Raw genomic sequence first — 23855 nt, 5'->3', positions numbered from 1 at the left:
AGGAAGAACAGTTTAAGCTCTCCTTAGAGCATTTCCACGTCTCGCCCGATAGTGAGTCCTCGTATCACCCTAAAGGTTAAGCCGGAGGAACCGAGATCTGCCCACTTCCAACAGACGAAATCTCCTTTATAATCAGGAACGCGTGGCTTCTTCTGTACAGGACAGCCAATCGCGAGGAGGAAAGCGGCTTGGGGGCGGCACTCTTGCCGGTTCTGGCCGTGTCATTGGCTGATAGCCGCGTCGCTCTGTCGCAGTGCCACGTGACGGCGCAGACTGAATTTTCGCTCTATAGTCGCCTTCCGCACCTCCCGGCGGGTGCCTGCTCACCGCTTGCCTCAGTCCCGCCCAGCCGGGCCACACCTCCTCCTGGGGCAGGACGATGGGCGGGCAAGGGAACTGGTGGGTTAAAGGGAGCCCGGCCGGGCAGTGGGCTACCTCCGCTCGCGCCACGCTACCGCCTCAGTCCCGCCACGGCGGAGGACGCGCCTTGGAGCCGGGTCGCACAGTACGGCAGAGACTCGAGAGGTGAGGCGAGGGGAGGGACTCGAGACCCGGGAGAATGAGCAGTTCTGGCCTCCGCGCGGTCAGTGGGCTCCTCTTGGAGTCGTCTTCGCCTGTGTCCCACGTGTGGTGGGAGGAAGCCCATGCCAACGGTCGCTGCGGGCAGTCGTGGCTGGGCCGTGAGAGGTGGGCGTGCCTCGGGGTTATTTCCTCTGTCGGCAGGGGCGGAGGCAGGGCTAGCGTCGAAGGCCCACATCCCCACCCAGTGAACCCGACCCAGCTCCGGCGCTTGAGGTCTGGTCGTCCTTCACCCCATCTAACGCGCCGGGTGGTCCTCAGCTCGTAGGTGAAGGCACGGGTCTTCCGCCGGAGTCCTCCTTGTGCCATCCGGAACCCCGATATCTGGGAGCAGGACCGAGGAGATGAGGGCCACCCTCACCACTTCAGATGGGTAAACTGAGCCTTGGGCAGGAGAGAGGACTTGATTATCTTGGTTTTAAAAACTACACACCAGGTTAAGTACAAATCAGACCTCTACTTCTTTGAGATTCATAGACTGAAGTTGAAATCCTTTCGCGGGTGAGATGGAGACACTGAAAGGACACAGAAAGGGACAGAAGCTTGCTGAAAGTCACACAGCAAGTCATTTGCAGAGCTAGGACTTGTACCCAGCTCTTCCAGACTCATAGGCTATTAGACCGGGCCCCTTCTTTGCGCAGATTGTTGGACCACGGTGAGTTAGAAGCATTGAAGACTTAAATGGCACTCCTCTCTGGCACTCACTCTAGAACCTTTTTTCCTCATTCCTAGGGCTCTTTATGTGAAATCTGGAACTAATGTGATATCAAATATTGAGTTAAGCAGAAGTTCTTGTCTTCAAAAGTTGAGTGAATGAGAAATGGAGAGCCAAATCTGTTGGCAAGAAATAAGTCCATTTTTTTTCCTCTTCAGTAATCTCAAAGGATGAAGACTAGTAGCTGTCATTTTTTAAGCAAATGCTATGTGCTAGGCACTGTGCTAGGTACTTTACTTGGCTTCGTTTTCAAACAACACTGCAAGTTAGGTAATGTTATCTCCATTTTACAGGTGAGAAATTAATGCTGAGTAAAATGAAGTTTTTTCACTAGGTGCCATACAGATGTTGAACAGTGTGGCTGGGATCTGATTAGAGTTCTTTCTGACTTCAGAACATACCTAGTGATTCTTGAAATATGGCCCACAGTCTACTTACTCAGAATCACCCAAGGGGCTGTCTTGAATCTCACCCCTGGGTTTGTCTGAGAATCTGCATCTTAACAGATCTCCGTGTTGGGTGTCATTGTAATATAATTTGCTGCCTCCTGGAGGAAGATCTAGAGATGATGTATTGGGATTTGACAAGATCTAAATTAGATTCACTAGGGGTCCTTTTGAGAATTGATTTTACTTTTAATGGGTATAAACCGTCAGATAGATGCTTCCCAAACTAATTTCTTGACACCAACTTGGTTATGGTGTATGAGGGTGGAGGGGGAGGAGTAATTCCCTTTTCACCAACATAGCTGGTAAACTGTTATTCATCCATTTGCTTAACAAATACTTGTTAAGCTCTTATTAGGTGCCGTACAGTTTCAAGGTACAGGGGATACAGTTGCAAACTGCATTAATTATCAAAATTAATAATAGACTCAGAAATGAGTTGAGTACTTGGCCACAAAATTACTGCTTTGAACTAGCTCCTAAGACCTCTTAGCAAGGAAACAAAATTGGAGTCCATGTGGTGTTTTAGAAGAGAGCTAAGCTTGGAAATTGGAAAATGAGGATTGAGAATCTGGTTCTACCAGTTGAACAAGTGACTAAACTTTGATTTTTCTCATATTGGAGAATAGGAATTCGTACTCTATTTTCAGATTTACTGAGGAGGCAAGTGGAAGATGCTGATGAAATCTTACTAAATTTTTATTAAAATTTTTTTTCTTTTTTTCTTATTTAGGTGAAATTTTTTGAAAGCAATGTAGTGCTGTGCAAAGAACTATTTAATTATTTTACCATGGTTTTACAGTAAGTTATTTTCCTCTTGGGTATTTTATTATTTTGTCTTATAATGGGCTTTATAAGAGAAACAATATATCATAGTGCTTATACTACTGATGTAAGCCTTGTGGTGGTGGTTCTTTTTACATCACAGAATTAATGGACATTATTAATCATCTGTGATAACTGAAAAGTAGGGAATTTTTAAAAATTATTTATAGAAGTTTGGCTGTGGTGGGTCTTCGTTGCTGCTCGGGCTTTTCTCTAGTTGTGGTGCTTGGGCTTCTCATTGCAGTGATTTCTCTTATTAAGGAGCACAGACTCTAAAGCACAGGCTCAATAGTTGGGGCGCACAGGCTTAGTTGCTCGGAGGCATGTGGGATCTTCCTGGATCAGAAATCAAACCCACATCTCCTGCATTGACAGGCAAAAATTTTTACCACCGAGCCACCAGGGAAGCCCCAGGAAGGTTTTTTTTTTAAGTTATTTATTTTTTAAAATTTTTGGCTGCTCTGGGCCTTGGTTGCTTTGCACTGGCTTTCTTTAGTTGCGGTAAGCGGAGGCTGCTCATTGCAATGACTTCTCTTCTTGGGGAGCATAGGCTCTAGGCACATGGGCTTCATTGGTTGTGGCACACGGGCTTACTTTCCCCTCCGTATGTGGAATCTCTCCAGAGCAGGGATCAAACCTATCTTCCCTGCATTAGCAGACAAATTCTTATCCACTGTGCCACCAGGGAAGTCCAGGAATTTTTTTTTTTTTGGTCTTCACTATATTTACTTGGAGCTTCACCTTTTTCTTCATTTCAATAAACATAAATCACAGCCATACATAGCAAGTTGGAGGCATTACGTTAGATTCTGGGTATGTAGACACTGGGATGACTTGGTGTCTGTCCTGAAATGGTACTCGTGTTTGAGAGACATGTAAACTTGAGCGACTTGAGTGCTAAATGTCATGTCATTTGTTGGAGAAACATAGCCTGTGAAATTTCAGCCCCCTTCTTCTATGGCATTTGAGGTGGGACTTAAAAGATTAGAAAAAGGACTAAGACAGATGGAGACAGAAGGGAAAGGCATCCCAGACTAAGGAATGACATGAGCAAGGGCCCCAAAGGACAAAGGCTGTTTAGTGTTTTCATGGACTGGTGATTGGAACACTGGTGCATGAAAAGAAGCAAGAGAAGGGCAGCTGCAGGCTTATTCACAGAGAGAAGACTAAAGTTATTTGACTATATTCAAGGAGGTAGAGAGTTATTGCAGATTTTTGAAGAGTGTATCCAAATGATTTGATGTCATGTTGTTAATGAATGCTCCTTTTGAAGAAGAGGCAGCATGGGATGGTGGTTAAAAACATTGGTTCTATTCAGTGTTTAAGGCTGAAGTGTGTCTGCAGCTTTCAAATAGTTGAGAGAAAAATCACCAAACAAACTAACTGGTATGTGTAAAGAGTGCAAAAGTAGTACAGATATAGCAAAACATTAACAATTGGTGAATTGTTCAGTGGGTGAGTTATGAATAACCAGTGTTCATGTATCATTTGTTCAACTTTTCTGAATATTTGAAAGGTTTCAAAATAAGCCGTTCAGAGACAGAGTAGGCTTGAATCAGACAGGTCTTGATTCTCATCATGATTCTACTGCTTAAAAGCTGTGTGAATACTGGAAAATTATTTCCAAGCAACACAGTCCACACCTATTCCAGGCCAGTTTAACTGAGATTTTCCACTTAGGAAAAGAGACTTTTTGTTCACATTAATATTAGGTTAATGTTAAGACTTCTCAAGTTTTCCACAAACTTTAGATTAAGGTTATTTTATATAGTAACTGTTTATATCCCCTTCTATGTCTTTTTTTTTTTTTGCCTGTGACGACATGGCATGTGGGATATTAGTTCCCTGACCGGGGATTAAACCCACATCCCCTGCATTGGATGCATGGAGTCTTAACTGCTGGACCACCAGAGAAGTCCACCCTTCTCTATCTTCTTTTGGATTATTTACTATTTTCTGTGATCCCATTTTATCTCCATTGTTTATTTGCCATAACTTTTTTGTTATTAATGGGATTGCTTTAGAGTTTATAGCATCTGTAACTATCACAGTTTGCCTTCAAGTGATATTATATCATTTCATGTATAGTGTAAGATGCAATGCTATGCTATCTCCTGGTTTTGTATATATTAAATTATATATAGCATAACATTGGCCATATTAACCATTTTAAATGTTCAGTAGCATTAAGTATATAAGTGGAATTATATAGTATGTGTCCTTTTGTGTCTGGCTTCTTTCACTCATCTGTGCTGTAGATAAAGAGTATCTGAGCTTTATTTCTTTTAATTGGCTAAGTAATATTTCATTGTGTGGCCTAGACCAGTTTTTTTTACATTCATCTATTGACAGATACTTGGGTTATTTCTGCCTTTTGACTATTGTGACTAATACTGTTGTGAACGTTTGTGTACAGGTATTTGGTCCCTGTTTTTAGTTCTTTGGGGGATATACCTAGGAGTGGAATTGTTGGGGTATATAGTAATCCTGTGTAACTGTTTGAGTAACTACCAAACTGTTTTCTGCAATTTTTTTTACCATTTTACATTCCCAATGCAATGCATCAATTATGTTTCAAAGAAACAATCAAGTTTTAAAAGTTAAGAATTATTTTTGAAAAAATTTTTTTTGTTAAAATAATTAAAAACCAATCTATCCATCAACAGAAAACTTAGTACATGCCTCTTGGGTGCCCAGTTCTATGCAAGGTATTGTGAGAGTTCACAAAAAGCATAAAGTAGCTCCTTGAATAATTTTTAATCTAGTTGAAAAGATAAAATGTATATTCAATAGACATTTATTGAACATCCAAACCATGAGAATTCAGAGAAAAATGAGATTCTCTTTATGTGCTGATGATCTATGTTCTCTTCCCCTCCTCATTTATTTTTTTCAGTTTTGGCTTCTCTCCTATGCTTGACACCCCCAGTTTCTTTTTTCTTGCCTTTTTTTTTTTTTTTTTGGCCATACCATGCAGCATGTGTGATCTTAGTTCCCTGACCAGGGATCAAATGCATGATCCCTGTAGTGGAAGGCCAGAGTCCTAACCACTGAACCACCAGGAAAGTCCCCAAAATGCCCATTCCTAATTGCTTACTGGATATCCTCATTTGGATATCTAAAAGTCTCAAACCTATGAAATATAAGGCCACCTTTCTGTTGCTCCCTGTCTTTACATTCTGTCCTCCATAGTCCCATGCACTGTCCTTTTCTGTGGCCCACCTCAGAGTTCATCTTATATGTGTCCATTTCCTGCAAGCATCATCTTTTGTCTAGTTGCACCTCTGAAATATCAAACCTCCTTTCCTGCCCTGTCTTGGAGTTTATTCTTTGTCCGCCATAGCTTACAGGATGAAGTCCAGGCTTCTTGGGATTACATAAGGACCTGTTTTGCACTCCAGTCTTACCTTCTGCAGTTTCACTCCAGAAATCTGGCAAGCTAGGTGACTTTTTCCTGGGTCTTGAATTTTTCTGGGACCTTCCACTTGCCTGAGTTTCTTTTCTTTTCTTATGTACTTTGTAACTTCCTCACATTGACCTACAGCCTATTCTCTACTCTCAGAGTATAGCAAACCTCTGTTATGGCACTTAGAGTGTTATAGTTTATCTGTTTATAAATCTGTCTTAACCCACTGATTGTGGGTAGAAACTGGGTTTCTTATCCATTTTCATATGAATTTATTGATCTCCTACTATGTGCTAAGCATTATTCTTATTGGGGATACAGTAGGTATGAAAAAGACTATAAATAACATTTTTTAAAAGTATAAATGCACAATATAATTGCAAAAGTCTATGAAAGTGCTGTGAAGAAAATAAAGCCAGATAAGGATTTTTGAGAGGAGTGGCAATATTATTTGGTATGGTCAAGGAAGGCCATTATATGGAAATGATATATAAGCTGAGGCCTGAAGAATGAGAAAAGGCCTGCAAGATCTGAATGTGTGTTTGTTCCAGGCAGAGAAGTTGAGCAAGTGCAGAGACCTTAATAAGGGAATCAACTTGGCATGTATTTGGCATGTTCCAAATAACAGCAAGAAGGCCAGTAGGAAATGAGGGTGGAGAGTTGGACAGGGTTTAGATATTATTAGCTGTTGGAGTAGCCCAGTTGAGATCTGATGGTGGAGGGAAGTAAGAAGTGACTGGATTCCAGATACTTTGGACAGTGGGGAGAGGATGGATATATTTAAGGTAGAGCAGACGGGGAGTTGGGGGGAGGGGTATGTGAAGGGGTAAACAAAAGCAAAATCGACCCCTAGATTTGTAGTCTAGGTTCTAATGCACTGTGTCTAGCACAGTGGTTAGCTTGGAGTAGATAAGGAGACCAGTACTCAATCTCTGGAATCAAGATTGCCAGGAGAAATATCAATAACCTCAGATATGCAGATGACACCACCCTTATGGCAGAAAGTGAAGAGGAACTAAGAAGCCTCTTGATGAAAGTGAAAGTGGAGAGTGAAAAAGTTGGCTTAAAGCTCGACATTCAGAAAAGGAAGATCATGGCATCTGGTCCCATCACTTCATGGGAAATAGATGGGGAAACAGTGGAAACAGTGTCAGACTTTATTTTGGGGGGCTCCAAAATCACTACAGATGGTGACTGCAGCCATGAAATTAAAAGACGCTTACTCCTTGAAAGAAAAGTTATGACCAACCTAGATAGCATATTCAAAAGCAGAGACGTTACTTTGCCAACAAAGGTCGGTCTAGTCAAGGCTATGGTTTTTCCTGTGGTCATGTATGGATGTGAGAGTTGGACTGTGAAGAAAGCTGAGTGCCAAGGAATTGATGCTTTTGAACTGTGGTGTTGGAGAAGACTCTTGAGAGTCCCTTGGACTGCAAGGAGATCCAACCAGTCCATTCTGAAGGAGATCAGCCCTGGGATTTCTTTGGAAGGACTGATGCTAAAGCTGAAACTCCAGTACTTTGGCCACCTCATGCGAAGAGTTGACTCATTGGGAAAGACTCTGATGCTGGGAGGGATTGGGGGCAGGAGGAGAAGGGGACGCCAGAGGATGAGATGGCTGGATGGCATCACTGACTCAATGGACGTGAGTCTGAGTGCACTCCGGGAGTTGGTGATGGACAGGGAGGCCTGGCGTGCTGCGATTCATGGGGTCACAAAGAGTTGGACACGATTGAACTGAACTGAACTGAACTCAGTCTCTAGGAGCTCACATAGAAAGTTAACCAGTCCATCCTTGGAAGGCTTGTTGACACTTAGGAACATTTGTGGAGTAAGCAGGGGTGCAGGCCCACAGAACAAAGACGGGTCTGAATTTTCATCTCATAGTACTTGAACTTCTTAGTCTGTGGCAGAGGGCTGGATCAGTGGTCAGGGCTGAGCCATCCTGGTTGTAGACACCCATGGATGAGATGGACTTCAGAGCCCAGGTAGGTACGTTGTTCCCTTGAAGCCTTGCTAAACTGTTCATCTCTTGCAGGTTTCTTCCCTGCTTAGATGCTCTGATCATAGTAGTTGGCAGCTTCGAGTGTATTTAACAGTGAGTTGTCTAATATACAGTTAGAGTCTAAAGTACAATAGAGCAAAGCATGAATATGGAACCATTATGCTTCAGAGGGAGACTTTACCAATCTCTGAAGACTATTGCCTTCCAAAAAGGCATTTCAATTTCACAAATTGAAAAACTGACTTATATACACTATTGGTTAAAATATGCTATAATTACTAACCAAAAAGTAGATATTGTTTCTCTTATATCTGCAAAATTCCAAAAAGAAGTTGGCCGAGTGCGGTCAGGCTTACATGGAAGGGATGTCCCTCCCTTTTAGTCCAGTGCTCTTTGTTGTTGTTCAGTCGCTCAGTTGTGTCCGACTCTGCGACCCCATGGACTGCAGCACACCAGGCTTGCCTGTCCTTCACTGTCTCCCGGAGTTTGCTCCAATTCATGTCCGCTGAGTCTGTGTTGCCGTCCAGCTATCTAATCCTCTGTTGCCTCCTTCTCCTCCTGCCCTCAATCTTTCCCAGAATCAGTAATTCACACGGAAAACAGTGCCAGGGCTGCTGTTTCATCACCAGAGAAAGAGAACTAAGTAGTCACAACTTCATGTGCCTGATCAAAGAAGGAAGTACAGAAATGTTCTTTCTGTGTTGCCTGAACTGCCATTATACTTTAATATATGAATGTGTAAATGTATTTTTCAAATATTTTGTTGGTTATTTTTCTCCAGTTCCTGCAAGATAATGTGAAAGGTTCAAGAGTTTTCCTTTTGAGCCTTATTTATCCCTTACTCTCAAACATCAAAGTTGATAAAGGGAGAGATTATCCTGGGTGATACAGGAGAATCCTATTTTATTAAATTTCATGGAATATAGAGTTAGGTATTCCAACTTTTTAAAAATGGGGGGGTCTGGCTATCGGCTATATTTCAAGAATAAACACTGTAATTTCTTAATTTTCATGAAGCAGTTGGTGAATACTATAATTAAGCAGTAACAGGCTTGAGGGAATGAGAGGATTTTTGTGCAAAAAAAAGGATACTTGAAAAATGTAGCTATTTCCAAAGTAGATATTTCCACCTGAAAATAAATACTGCTTTGCATCCTACCTTTTCTGTATTTCAGTTATTTATTTAGCAAATATTTTCATTCCTGTTTTGGAAAGCATATACTTGGACACAGTAGGGGATACAGAGATGAACCAGAATGAAACTTGCTCTTAAGGAGCTTAATTCATACGGAGATCATACCTACAATTTAGTTTAAGATAATTTTTAATGTAGTTTTTTTGGGGGGGGTTTAAAATAGGCTTGAAAAAAGTAGTTTTGAGAAGGATTCTAGATGGTGACTAGGATCAGTCAAAGGCTATAGATCGTTTTTGGATTCAAACTGATGGCTAAATCAGTTCCACTTCTAGGACTGCTTGTGAGTGAATACCTGTTTTATCTCCACCTCAGTTTTTGAGAGCTGGAGATGGGAAAGGACCACGGCCATGAATACAGAGAAGGAGAGTTGGACACAAGCTTGTTGGTGTCAGTGCTAGGTCATTTTGGGTAGCAGGTAGGTGAAACTGGGATCTGTAGGGTACCTGACTTTCAAAGTGTTTAGAGATAAGTGAAGTTAAAGAAAGCTAATTAGTGACATGGATAATAACATGCTCAAAAAAAGAGCTATTCTTAGAGTCTTAAAATCTGGATTTTATTATCTGGTTAAGTTACTTACAAGCTACATGAATTACTGTAAGTCATTTCACTTTATTATAATCTGTATCTTTATATTTAAAGTGGGTTTCTTATAGACAGCATATAATTGGGTCTTTTTAAATCATATCTGGCAATCTATTTAATTGGTATGTCTAGACTATTCACACTTAATGAGATTTTTTTATATGTTTGAATTAAATTCTACTATGTTACTAGCTATTTTCAATGTGTTCTATCTGTTTTGGGTCTCATTTTTCATTTGGGTTAATTAAGAATTTTTTACAATTCTATGTTATCTCCACAAGTAGCTTATTATTTATATCTTAAAAAATTTAGTGGTTACCCTTGAGTTTACAGTGTACATCTTCTTTCATAGTATTGTACTACTTCATATATAGTACAAGATCTTAGAATTCTTAATTCTGCCTACTGTAATTTGTACTCTTATGCTTTTTATTTTGCATGTGCTATAAACAAAATGCATTTCTATTTTTGCTTTAGGCAGTTATCTTTTAGAGCAATTAAAGAGTTCTAATTAAAAATAAATTTTATTTTCATTCATTCCATTTCCTAGACTTTCTGTGTTGTGTATTGTGCACACCTGAGTTTTTGTCTGGTGTGTGTGTGTAGCAGTAGTAGTAGTATTAGTAGCAGTAGTGCTGGTCTGCTGGCAATAAATTCTCTTCATGTTTGTCTGAGAAAAGTTTTTATTTCTTCTTCATCCTTCAAAAAATGTTTTTTTCTGGGTTAACAGTTATATTTCTGTGATAAAAGTATCACTCCATCTTCTGGCTTATATGGTTTCCAAAAAGAAGTTTGCTATAATTCATATCTTGGTTCCTATATTTAGCGTGTTTTTTTTCCCTTCCTTTGGCTGTCTTCAGAATTTTATTTTTGTCTTTGTTTTCAGCAGTTTGAATACGATCTGTGTAGGTGTGTGGTGCTGTGTTGTTTGGTTTCGTTTTATATTTGTCCTTAGTATCCTCTGAGATTCTTGGATCTGTAGTTTGGTGTCTGTCATTAATTTTGGAAGATTCTTGACTATTATGTCTTCAAATATTCCTTCTTCCCACTCTCTGTCTTCCCCTTTTGAGATTCTAATCATGCATAAATTTGGTTATTTAATACACCCCACCACTCTTGAATGTTCTCTTATTGTTTTTGATTTTTTTAAAGTTCTGTTTTTCTCTGTTTTAGGTTGGGTAATGTCTATCGACCTATCTTCAGTTTCATCGATTCTTTCTTTGGCTTTGTCAGGTCTGATGGTCCTGTCAGAGGCATTCATTATCTCTGTTACTGTGTTTCTCACTTTTCGTATTTCATCTCAGTTCTCCCTTACAGTTTCCTCACTCTGTCACACTTCTATTATTAATTTTTACCTTTTCCTTTCCAGCTAGCTGTCATATAGGGCAAGATTTGAATTTTATTAGTTTTTCTTATGTCTCTTTTGCATACCTTAGGTTTGGAAAAGCCTTTTGACCCAGAAATCACTAAGAGCTATTCCAAAATAGAATGATGTAAGGAATGCACTCAACCAAGCTTGGCCTGAAAGTAGAAAGTGAGAAGAAAGTTATGGACCAGTTGCATTGAGGAATGAAGAGCTGCTGTGTGTTTTCATCAATCTGATTGACTTGCTCAGGGTAAGCAGTCATCTAAATCTGTTCTTTTTTTCCTTGTTTGTTTAACAAGACCATCAATGTAACTGTTATTTTACTCTTGTTCAGTGGGATGACCAGCTATAGGCCTTTTATCCTAAACAAAATTAATGTGGATTGCTTTTACAAATACTGTGTTCTTGAATGGGTCATGGGTCCTGGATTATGGTGTCTTGGCAATATTAGGCTTATGGAACCTCACAAGGGCCTATCTTTTTGTCAGTTCTGAAATGGAAAACTCCTTGAGTCCTTTATTTAATATTACGTTATGCTATGCTAAGTCACTTCAGTTGTGTCCGATTCTGTGCGACCCCATAGATGACAGCCCACCAGGCTCCCCCGTCCCTGGGATTCTCCAGGCAAGAACACTGGAGTGGGTTGCCATTTCCTTCTCCAATGCAGGAAAGTGAAAAGTGAAAGTGAAGTCACTCAGTCGTGTCTGACTCTTAGCGACCCCATGGACTACAGCCCACCAGGCTCCTCCATCCATGGGACTTTCCAGGCAAGAGTACTGGAGTGGGGTGCCATTGCAAACAGCTAACACAAAGACACTGATTTGTGAAGTATTTGCCAGTTGACACTCTGTTCCTCTGAAGGCCTGTTTCTTTTTCCTTCTCTTTTACTACAAGACTTATTTTTTGTTGTTGTTGTCCCTCCTCTCTGTTTACTTGTTTCTACCTTCTGTGTTTTCCTATAGTTCTTAGTGACAGGTCGTATGGCACTGGTTTTGTGCTTTAGGACCCAGAGATGCAGGGTCACCTGGATCGCCCTCCAAGTTGACGTGTTGGGCACCATCATTCCTCCATTCAGCCTATGTTTCAGAGTGTGTACTTGGAATAATAAAGCAGATCTGTCTTTGCATGTTTATAGATCCTGCACACAGGACAGATGTGACTCTCTACTACACACAGTAGAATGAGTAGACCAAAACCTTTCAGAGCACGTATCAGACACCTGCCCCATCAGTCCACCCCATGCTGGTGCTTTGTTTCCTTCAGCAGTCCCTTATCAACTTGACTCTTCTTTTCTACCAAACTAGAATATGTTGTTCAAAGATATCTCCAAAGGCATCCTGTCCTATTTTTTTTTTTAATTTCCCAAAACATTTAAGTTTACTCTGTCATTCACATTTCTTTCCTGTTTATTTTCAACAGCTAGTAGGTTATTTTAAAAGGGCCCTACCTCTAAAAAAAAATCAGTCATCTTCCTTGTTTCAGGGACTTTTGCAGGTAAGGTAGGTGTCAAGGTTTGAGACCAGAACCTCTTTTGCAGAATTCCTCGAAGTAAAGAGCCTGAAAGTAAGATAGTTAGTAGCAGGTAGAAAGGAGGAGATGGGCTACCCTGAAGGAAAAAACTGCATAAAGTGCCAGCAGAGGTGGGGGAGAATCCTTGATAGTTTATACTTTTGGGCAGCCCTGTACTCCGTAAATTGTTTTCTTTAACTTGGTTGTTTATGGTCTCATTCTTTTTTCCTGGGTCAAGACAAATGAGGCTCAACTAAGGAACGTGAACAAAAAGTACCTACCCCCAAATTGAAGTCCTCTTAACTCTCATGCATGACAAGTAGGACTGTTAAAATATGTGCATACTGAGAATTACAGAATAAGTTAACCCTGCTGTTTTCTCTGGGATAGGAGGCTGAAACATCTGTCTCCAGAAATGTCTTTGAAAAATGAAGAGGAAAATGACCTTTCACCCAAGGACTCAGTTAAAGGAAATGACCAGTACAGAGCTCCATCTGGGATCCATCTGGAGCGTGAAGAGGAATCACGTAATGACTTCTGGCAGTTTGAGCCCAGTAATCTTTTTAGACACCCTAGGATCCATTTGGAGCCTCAAGAGAAATCAGATAATAACTTCAAGAAGTTTGTTATCAAAAAACTAGAGAAGAGTTGCCAGTGCAGTTCAACCAAAGCCAAAAATACCATTTTTGGTTTCCTTCCTGTTTTGCAGTGGCTCCCAAAATATGATCTGAAGAAAAACATTTTAGGAGATGTGATGTCTGGCTTGATTGTGGGCATCTTATTGGTGCCCCAATCCATTGCTTATTCTCTCTTGGCTGGCCAAGAACCTATCTATGGTCTGTACACATCGTTTTTTGCCAGCCTCATTTATTTCATTTTGGGTACCTCCCGTCACATCTCTGTGGGCATTTTTGGAATACTGTGCCTTATGATTGGTGAAGTAGTTGACCGAGAACTATACATAGCTGGCTATGACGCTGTCCATGCTGCTTCAAATGAGAGCTCATTGGTAAACCAGATGCCAGACAAGACATGTGACAGAAGTTGCTATGCAATTATAGTTGGCAGCACTGTAACCTTTGTGGCTGGAGTTTATCAGGTAAGAAACGATGGAATAAGTGATTCTTTCTGGCAAAGAAATCACTATACATGAAGTCTCAGTTCTGTCAGGGATCTTAGCAATCATAATAATTAAAGCTATCATTTATTGAGTGCACAGGATATGGACGAGGTAGTGCCAAAGTTTAAACCCTGGTTTGACTCCACAAGTAAGATAAGGCTGCTTCTATTTTCTCAACTTCAGCCTGCCTTTTAACTAGTGAATGTCAGTCAGCCAGAATTTAATTATTTGGTTGTAAAAATTTAGACCAGAAAGGGACCTCAGACCACCTAGTTCAACTTCTTAATTTTATATAATAAGAACTATCAGATTTGCTTGAAGTTACTTGTGGTTGGTTATTGGCAGAGTCAGCACTAACATGCAAGAGGGTGACTGGGGGTTGGGAGAGGAAGAGTGCAAGTTTTTTAAACTGTAGGTGACTTCCCCCTTTCTTTTAGAATTGCTGCTCTAGTCAGTGACTCTCACTAAAGTTTGTAGTTTTCTCGGACTGTTGGGGAGGAAACAAGTTGGGGACCTCTATTTCATACTATCAGCCAGGAGAAGGATTAGAAATGAAGTTCTTGGGTCTCCACAGAATCCACTGATCTGCCATTACCATCATGCCTGTGCCTTTTGGCATTCAGGACTCAGTGCCAGCATTAACCCTCTTCTCTGTTAGAGTCATTTAGAACCAATATGGGGTGCAGGAGAGTAGCTCACTCTATTAGGTGCCTGGGTAGGAGGGGAGGGAGAAGAGGCTGGTGAACAGAAGAGTTGTGTCCTCAGAGTTCATTTTTGCTTTTTCATTAGTATGCCTCACCAAGAATGAGGAAGGGTACAATAGAATTTTGAGGAAGAATTAATTGGGAAGAGGAAAAAGAAATAAAATATTGTATCTTTGAGGATGTAGAATTAACATGGAAGGCAGTATGGCATAACCACATGCACATAGGCTGAAAATCGTTCTCAGTTTTAAGTTAGATTAAAGAGAGTTCTATAATTTTTAAAGTGTGATTCCATTTTGATGTGAATCTAGTTTTTTGTTTTATCGGTAAAAACTTTACTTTTACAGTAATGATAACATGATTTAAAGAAAAATAAATGTTTTTTAAGTTAGAATTTTTCCAGTTTGCATCTTTATGATTTCTCATAGATCCTTAGGAAACTTTTTCTTTTTCAAAGCAATCTGAACTGTATTCAAGTTTAAGAAACATTGAACAAGAAAGTAGGAATCCTGACTTCTTGTCTGGGCTAGTTAGTAACACTGTGACCTTGGGCAACTTGTTCAGGCCTCTGAGTGTCAGTAAAATGAGCCCTCTCTTTGTAAAATGAGAGAATTGATAAATGATTGTGTTTTTGTTTCTAGCTCTGACATTCTGTGGTGCTCTGGTAGAGTGTCTCCACACAAAGAAATACTAGGGGAATATAGGATTTATAAGGTCTTTTCCATTTATATTTAACACTTGTATATCCTTTCTTCTAGGTAGCAATGGGCTTCTTTCAAGTGGGCTTTGTTTCAGTCTACCTCTCCGATGCCTTGCTGGGTGGATTTGTCACTGGTGCCTCCTTCACTATTCTTACATCTCAAGTCAAGTATCTCCTTGGACTCAGCCTTCCTCGGAGCGCTGGAGTGGGATCACTCATCACTACTTGGATACATGTCTTCAGAAACATCCATAAGACCAATATCTGTGATCTCATCACCAGCCTTTTGTGCCTTTTGGTTCTTTTGCCAACCAAAGAACTCAACGAGCGCTTCAAGTCCAAGCTTAAGGCACCGATTCCTGTTGAACTTTTTGTTGTTGTGGCAGCCACATTAGCCTCTCATTTTGGAAAACTGAATGAGAAATATGGCACCAGTATTGCTGGGCATATTCCCACTGGGTTTATGCCACCCGAAGCACCTGACTGGAACTTAATTCCTAGAGTGGCTATAGATGCAATAGCTATTGCTATCATTGGGTTTGCTATCACTGTATCACTTTCTGAGATGTTTGCCAAGAAACATGGCTACACAGTCAAAGCTAATCAGGAAATGTACGCTATCGGCTTTTGCAATATCATCCCTTCCTTCTTCCACTGCTTCACTACTAGCGCAGCTCTTGCAAAGACACTGGTGAAGGAATCCACAGGCTGTCAAACTCAGGTTTCTGGTGTGATGACAGCTCTGGTTCTTCTGTTGGTCCTCTTGGTCATAGCTCCTTTGTTCTTCTCCCTGCAGAAAAGTGTCCTTGGTGTGATCACCATTGTAAATCTCCGGGGAGCCCTATGTAAATTTAAGGATCTGCCCCAGATGTGGAGGATTAGCAGAATGGACACAGTTATCTGGTTTGTTACTATGCTGTCCTCTGCACTGATCAGTACTGAAATAGGCCTGCTTACTGGGGTTTGTTTTTCTATGTTTTGTGTCATCCTCCGCACTCAGAAGCCAAAGGCTTCATTGCTTGGCCTGGTGGAAGATTCTGAAGTCTTTGAGTCCATGTCTGCCTACAAGAACCTTCAGGCCAAGTCAGGCATCAAGATTTTCCGCTTTGTGGCCCCTCTCTACTACGTAAACAAAGAATATTTTAAGTCTGTCTTATACAAAAAAACTCTCAACCCAGTCTTAGTAAAAGCAGCTCAGAGGAAGGCAGCAAAGAGAAAGATCAAAAGGGAAACAGTAACACCCAGTGGAATCCAGGATGAAGTTTCAGTGCAACTTTCCCATGATCCCTTAGAGTTCCATACAATCGTGATTGACTGTAGTGCAATACAGTTTTTAGATACAGCAGGGATCCATACACTGAAAGAAGTTCGCAGAGATTATGAAGCTATTGGCATCCAGGTTCTGCTGGCTCAATGCAATCCCTCTGTGAGGGACTCCCTGGCCCGGGGAGAGTACTGCAAAAAGGATGAAGAAAACCTTCTCTTTTATAGTGTATATGAAGCCATGACTTTTGCAGAAGACTCTCAGAATCAAAAAGAGACATATGTTCCCAATGGTCCGAATTTTTCCAGTGATTGATTGAGAAGGTAGATGGAAGGAAGAATCCCGTCTAGCCAATAGGTTAAAATTTCAAGTGTGTAGCATTTTATACTGTGGAACTGGAAATTGCTGCACACAAGAAATTTTAACCTTTTGGCTAGGCAGAATTCTTCCTTTGAAGTTGATGGCCTTTGTAAATACAGAAATGCGACAGAGCTTTTAGTTAGGCAGAATCAAAAAAAGAAAATGTGGTTTTAAGTTTTCTCTCAAATATGAGATGTTCTTGGAATTAAATATCTGTTGAACTGTAAAGTAGCCCCAAACCTAATTACCATCCTGTTTTAGAAGATATGCATCTGAACTCTTGCTTCTCCAGGAGGTAAAGGGGTAAAGCTGGCATGTACATAAGAGGTGCTGGAGCCTGTTTGGCATGGCTCTTTGGAGAGAGAGGAGAAAGGAAGTAGGGAAAGAATGTATGTCTTCTCTTGTAACAGCAAGTCAAGAGGCTTCTGGAGGGCAGGGTAGTAACTAGACAAGCTTGTTCTCACTTGAGCTTCTCTATCCCCTGTCTTTGCTCTCCAGATGGCAGTCAGATCTCTGGCTTTTTACAGGAAAGTATCGTTCCTCTCTGGCACAGTCTTACCAGGAGTCTGATGGCAGAGCAGGTTTGGGAAACCCTACCAGTCAGTCCCACATTATACAGAACGCTCGTGGTGTGATACAGTTGATGTTTTTAGTCAGCCTTTTTGTTTAGGGTAAGTAGGTGAGAAAAGAGCTCTCCATGCCAGTCAACATAGTGAGAATCCTCCCTGTCTCTTCTGTGATTCCTGTCTGTCCTTGTTTCTGAGTATTAATCTGCCATTAAGCTCTGTTTTAACTTTCATGTACTGTGTTTCCCATGGAATCTGTTCTAAACTGCTATGTCTGATTGCCAGTGAGTGACAAGTTTGCCAGAGAAAAGGCACAGTGCTGACTTAGCAATTTCATGTAGCTTTTTAAGTGACCTTGAGGCAAACTGTTCCGGACAGATTGCAAAAAAGGAATGATTGACAACTTCCCTTAAACATTTTTAGTAGTGAATTTTTCTTTCCTTCCCATGTTTAGCAAGAGTAAGCTGGGAATTGACAGTCTTTCTCATATTTGAGAAGCTACTATTCATTTTTAATCTGTAAGAAAAAATTTATTGTGACCAATGGAGAAAAATGCACAGAAGTGACAGAATGCTTCCAAAACACCATCAATAATTGTAGATGTTTTAGTGAAAACAAAACTAATGCTTACTGCTACGCACCCTGTTGATGTATAATAAATACTGATGACAGTGACCACTTTTCGCTTTTTGGGCCACCTAAAACTATTGCGTAAAAGGATTTAGAAGCATCATACTCATACAACCTAGGTTCTGGGGATGTACTATTTATCATACCTGGTCACTAGTTGTGGTTCAGAAATATTTTCTTTGGAAAAGTATGTCCAACATTGAAAGCTTATAGTTCTGTATCTGGACCTTTATGGGTGAGGGAAAAAACCAGATTTTCCAAACTTTGGATTAGGAGACTGAAACATTTAGCACACCATTTTAAACAAACAAGATAAAAACTACGAAAGTTCAAAATCATTTTTAACCCATTCCTACATTCTAAACAGTATGTTTATGAGAAACAAACCCTATGTATAGCGCATCTACTGAAGTGGGAGACTTTTAAACATCTTTCTTCTTGGCTCCATTAACTGCAAGTGTTGATTTTCTTTTGAGAGAGCTCTGCCTATCAGTTTACATGAAAAATGCCTTGCTATGATTAAAGCAGTTTCTCAGGAGCTAGATTTCTCTCTTTGAGGTGATTGACATCACGATTAAATGTAATAGTGTCCTTAGAGTTTTGACATCCTTTTAGAACTTAAGTCTTGAATTTCAGAAATGTTAACTGCTGTTTGTATTTGTGTCTCTTTTGTTTATTGTTTGTAGCAAATATTTGCTCTGTCTCTCCAGTCTTAGATGAATAGGAATAGTAAAATCAAAGTATCTTGGTTGTTATTTGTTTTCAACCCGGTCTTGTACCTCACCCGAGCCAAGTTTTGAATCCAGATCATGGTAAATACCTAATGCTATGTGACAGAGTAATGAGTACATGTTCAAGATGACTTTATAATTTAGCAAACCTTACCATGGGGGAATTAAAAAAAAGAGTCCAAAGAATTTAGAAAATCTCTTAAAAGAACAGAATAACAGGCTTTGACCTTTACCTCCCATTTCTGTCCAAAATGTAGATATAAACAATTCTGGAACTTTCTGCAATTAGCAGATTCTTGAATTGTGTTCTGGTTTGCTTTTCTCCTACCTACCCGAACAAATAAGACATTCTGCTTTTGGAAGCCATTTGTAAAAATATTGAAGATACACTAGAATTTAAATCTTACCTTGTCTGCTTGGTTTGAAATCTGCCTGTACTTTCATGTTAAGATTTTTTGATTGCTGGTATTTAAAGGAATCAAGCCTGAAACCAAAGCCAAAGGAATCTGCTTTCTTGCTCAAAGGTTTGGTTGATTTAGTTGATTAGGTGATATTTTACACACTTTATTGACACAAAATGTCTTGTTTACTCTGAACTTTAGAGTCTAACTGAGGCATATTTGTATTGCTTATTGATGAATGTACAAAATTCTGAATATCTTAAAATGGTCATTTAATTGAAATATATGTACACTCTTGATGGTTAAAACTCATACAACCAGAGGGGTAGAGTTCACCTAGAGTCAAAGGGTAATATTCAAGAGAGAGGTGAAGGAAATAGACTATTAAAAAGATGATCTCTGACCAAGCAAGGGAGAAGAGGGCCTCAGATGAATAGGATTCAACCCCTGGTTAGCTTCATACATGACTGTCCATAAGTAGGGAGACCAGGATTAAGAGCCACAGCTTAGTCTGAGAGCAGACTCAGAACTGGATTCTGCTTCTAGAAGTGGAGTGCACAGATTCACCAAAGTGAAAGAGCTGGTAGCCAAGGTTGAGGCTAAAGCCGGGGTCGACCTACTGCAGAGCTCTAGATTGAGTGACTGTAGCCTCTGATAGCAGTAAAACTGACAGATGTCTAATTGACTTTTTTAAGGAGCAAAGGAAAACAAAATTTGGATAAACTGACATAGCTTTTAAACATCAGTAGACACTGAAGCCAAAATTTACTGGTAAATTTATAGCATGGTAAATGGTGATCTTTAAATGGTGTCAAAATATTAGATGAGTTCATTAGACTATTCTAATGCTCATGACCACATTTTAACAAGAAAAGTAATCCTCTGCAGGGGTATTCAGTTAGTAATTTGTCACTTAAGAACACGTGGGGTGTTAGCCCTGAGCTTAATATAAAAGTGAGAATAGGGTTGTAGTGAATTTTGGGGGGACTTAAACCTAGAAGTTATAAGGATAAATTCAAGCCTTGTGCTCCGTATTCATGTTCTTGTTTTCCTCTATGTATTCCTGTAGATAAGCCATAACATCAGTGTAGACAGTACCTCAGATACATCCTGAGGACCTATGCAGGAATCTAGGGCCCTGGCCAGGTGCTGGGACTTAGATACTAAATCCAGTAGGTGGGCTATATGCTAACTCTTCTAGTAACACATGGCAGCACTTGGAGGTGCTTTATGGAGGGCCTAAGCTGAACCTGGACTGATGTCTGAGTGGAAGGCAGGCAACTGAGGCAAACAAGGACACCCCTGTTCTGCTCAAGGAATGATTGCACAGTGACAAGGTAAGAATCCAATCGATAGGATTCAGACTTTAATTTTTCTGTTCTTTGATGTTTCTCTTTTTTTCCGCTACTGTTTTATCTGTTCTAGTGATGCCTTATTTGAAACTGGGCTTTAAGAACTGCGAAAAGGAAGAAATTAGATCTAAAAAGCTTTTAGGCTATGAACTAATTAGGCTTTTTTTTTTTTCTTGTGGTATAAAGATTTTAGAAATCATGAATGGAATCATTCAAGTGCTAATAACAAGAATGAAAATTATAATGCAGTAGGCCAAAATAATATACCAACTAGTTTATTATCATAGCCTATTATCATTATTAAAGTAAAATAGTTCTGAAACACTATATACAATTTTAGGTTTTTTAAAAAGATGTTAGTAACTTTAGAAATGGAGAATTTAAACATAGAAGTGGGGGAAATTTATTTCTATAAGGTAATTTTTATCTTGACAAGAACTATTTTTTAAACAAGTGTTTTGCACCTGAAATTTTAAAGTAAACATGTTAATACAGTTAGGAAAGTAAAATAAGCATTATACCAAATAGTAGACTTTTTCTGGTGTGTATTTTTCTCTTAGTGATGTAAAATAGGAAGGAGATACTGAATTATGAAAACTGGAATAATGAAGGACACTAGATGGCTATATTGGAGCCACCACATTTATAAATCTACATTGGAACTTTGGGTAACCTTTCTTGGACTTGAATTATGACTCTGAAATTGGCCAAATAATTGTAATCTTATTAAAAATACCAATGACAGAATTTCTAACAAAGGGTTTTTACTAGGCAAACAGAAAGCATCCTTAGGCATAAAGGATCTCTAACTGCAGTTTAAAGAAACTTATTTTAGGGAAGTTTTCTTCCCACACCCCAATCCCCATCCCTAAAAAATTAGTTGGAATGAAACTGCTCTTGCGTTTTCAATTCAAATCAGTTGGGGAGTTACTGTTTGAGTTCTGATGCTGCCATGATTCCTCAAATTAGTGTGAACAAACCAATCTATATAAAACGCTACCTTTTTTAGTCTCTTCAGTTTTGTATACAAATCAAGACAATATTAGGATTAGAGCTGAATGAACTTAAATTCTCAGTCTTGTCTATTCACTAAAAAAGTATACGGCTTTTTTTTTTCCAGTTTATTCAAGGCTAATGACTTTTGAGAATTTGTTTTATACCATGTATGTATATCTGTTTAAATTAAAACAAGTGCCCTGATGCTACTCCACATAAATTATGCTTAATCCTCCATGGATTGAGGATGAGTTGTTGATGGATTACAGCCTATTTCAAGAGAGGGGGGAATTGGTTAATAGCAGCTCCTTTTCTTCTGGGATCTGTTTGTGATGTTATTAATAAGATCTTGTATGTGTTGAGATCTAGAGGTGTCATTTCATTTGTCTTTTAATAAATTGTTATGCTAATAAAATATTACTGTGTATACATTATTCAAGTGCAAGAGGGAAGTGTTTCTAACTAAGCATATTTAGGTCACCAGTGAATTTTAAAATACCATCTCTTTACGTTGGAGTGTGATTTAGTCATTCATTTTTGCCACCAGACAAAAGTATTTGTCCTTACAGAAAATCTTAAAGCATAAAAAAGCCTAGTTCTTTCCTTTTTGCTTTGGGGTCCTGAGTCCCCTCTGGGGACTCAATTTTTCTATCAGTGAAGTAGGGGAAGAGGACTGGATTGCTCAAAGAGTCTGCCAGTTCTTATGTTGCATGACTCCTGTTCGTTACTGTGTTGAAATCAGAAAACTCAAATCTGGCTTATGTTTTACTGCTGTCCTAACACTGAATTTTGAAGCACATTTTCCTCATCAGATTGCAGCTAACACCTTATACCAACTAAGTGAGAGAAGTGGGAGTGCAGTTCCTAAGTGGAGCACATACCACTTTGTAAGGATGAATCTGTACCACCATCCCTTCCCCATACCTGCTGAGAGCCTCCCGGAGTGTCCCCCCTCGTCTGCCTCTCAACTGTGGAGAAGAAGTAGGAGTGTGTGTATAGGGTTAAGGACAGTTGTCAGTCTTCCTTTGGCAGTGCTTTGGTAGCCCTGGGCATTCTGCTCCTAAGCTCACACCTGCCCCACAGGGTGAAGGAGTGTGCCCTCACTCCGTCTGCACGCAGCATCTAGGATCAGAGCCCCTGCAGTGCCTCCCACACTCATCCTCTGGCATCTCCTCTAACCAACTTGGAGGGCTCTGCTATCCTGTCGGTCCTTTCAGTGCTTGTGTCCTTGGCCTTGTCTCTTCTCATATAGCACTACTGTTTAAAGTTTGAATTTCCAGATCCATTGTAACTGATCAAAGTATGGCTCTTCTTGGAGAAATAGCCACATGTGCATGTATATACAGACACTTGATTAGAAAAAAAGGCTGGTTCATGGACCCTCATATCATAAACATCTTGCATTGTAAGCTCTCCCCAGATGGCTGTATCCACATTTATGGCTTTAATTCCCTTATTATATGTATGCTAATGCCAGCCAAACATAATTTCCAGCCTGACATTTTCTAAACACTAACCAGCATGTCTGTCTGTGTATAAATCTCCACACTATTATTGGACAGTTCAACCTGGATCCCACAGGCATCTCATAAGCAATGTATCTCCAAGCACCTCCTGTTTAACCTCTCTTGATTATGGCATGAGCTAGCTACTCAAGCCAGAATCCTGGGAAATTCTAGAACATTCCTCTTCATCTCTCACACCAAAGCCATCTACCTGACAAGAGTCTTTGAAGTCCAACACCTCTTCCTTGCCCTCAATGTGTATCATTTCTCTTCGGGATGATGTCACAGCCTAACTAGTTTACCTGTATCTCTGCAGCTCAGCCTCTACATTAGTTCTCAGTTTCTACAAAAATGAAGTTTGACACTTGTAAGTGGTTCTCCAGTGTTTTTAGGGTAAGTTCAAGATTAATGCTTTAGCCAACAGGACCTTAAAAACTGTTCTTGCTTGCATCTCCAGTCACTTGTCCTACCACACATCCTTTGCTTGACATCCCTACCTCTAATGTTAGCTGTTCCCAAATGGGCCATTTTTTTAATACTCAGGCCTTTTTATAGAAGGCTATTCCTTCTGCCAGGGATTGCTTCCCAGGCCCATATACATAACTCCCTACTCTTTCTTCAAACACTTCATATTAAATGTCCCTGGCTCTTAGCAACAATTCCTATTGAATTCCTCTTCTCATGCAAAGGCTCCTTTGGGCTCTATCTCTGTACTTCTGTAAATTTCTCTGATTATTCTCTAAAATGGCATTTACAACTCTTATTATTTTTCCCCCCTCTCATTGATATCCTCTGCTTCCTGGACTGCTTGAGGAGGGTCATGAACTTAATTCATTCTTTGTGCCTCTCAGGTCAGCAGTGGGTATTTTATTAAGGTCCAACATTGATGGGTGACTAT

The 23855-nt window shown here is 40.0% G+C and overlaps 1 protein-coding gene across 5 annotated transcripts; it reads left to right on the top strand.

Moving 5' to 3' along the window:
• Positions 1–328: 328 nt before the first annotated feature.
• SLC26A2 (solute carrier family 26 member 2) lies at positions 329–21886 on the top strand. Of its 5 annotated transcripts, none has more exons than XM_006043073.4 (5): positions 329–525; positions 2474–2541; positions 11190–11369; positions 13019–13727; positions 15211–21886. In XM_006043073.4, the coding sequence occupies exons 4-5, from the start codon at positions 13044–13046 to the stop codon at positions 16729–16731; spliced, it is 2205 nt and encodes a 734-aa protein (XP_006043135.3). In that variant the 5' UTR covers positions 329–525; positions 2474–2541; positions 11190–11369; positions 13019–13043; the 3' UTR covers positions 16732–21886. The 5 variants fall into 5 exon arrangements, with proteins under 5 accessions (XP_006043135.3, XP_006043134.3, XP_044803402.2 ...); XM_044947467.2 differs by lacking the exon at positions 329–525 and adding an exon at positions 556–1015; XM_045166561.1 differs by lacking the exon at positions 329–525 and adding an exon at positions 556–1234.
• The last annotated feature ends 1969 nt before the right edge of the window (positions 21887–23855 follow it).

The sequence above is a fragment of the Bubalus bubalis genome, chromosome 9 (genome assembly GCF_019923935.1).
Source record: "Bubalus bubalis isolate 160015118507 breed Murrah chromosome 9, NDDB_SH_1, whole genome shotgun sequence".
NCBI lineage: Eukaryota > Metazoa > Chordata > Mammalia > Artiodactyla > Bovidae > Bubalus > Bubalus bubalis.
This window is presented reverse-complemented; position numbering and strand designations above follow the sequence as displayed.

Excerpts from the sequence above, each read along its gene's own strand:
- SLC26A2 (XM_006043072.4), top strand. The coding sequence starts at position 13,044 with ATGTCTTTGAAAAATGAAGAGGAAAATGACCTTTCACCCAAGGACTCA. Across the intron at positions 13,728-15,210 it reads TTGTGGCTGGAGTTTATCAG|GTAGCAATGGGCTTCTTTCA; the intron begins GTAAGAAACGAT and ends CCTTTCTTCTAG.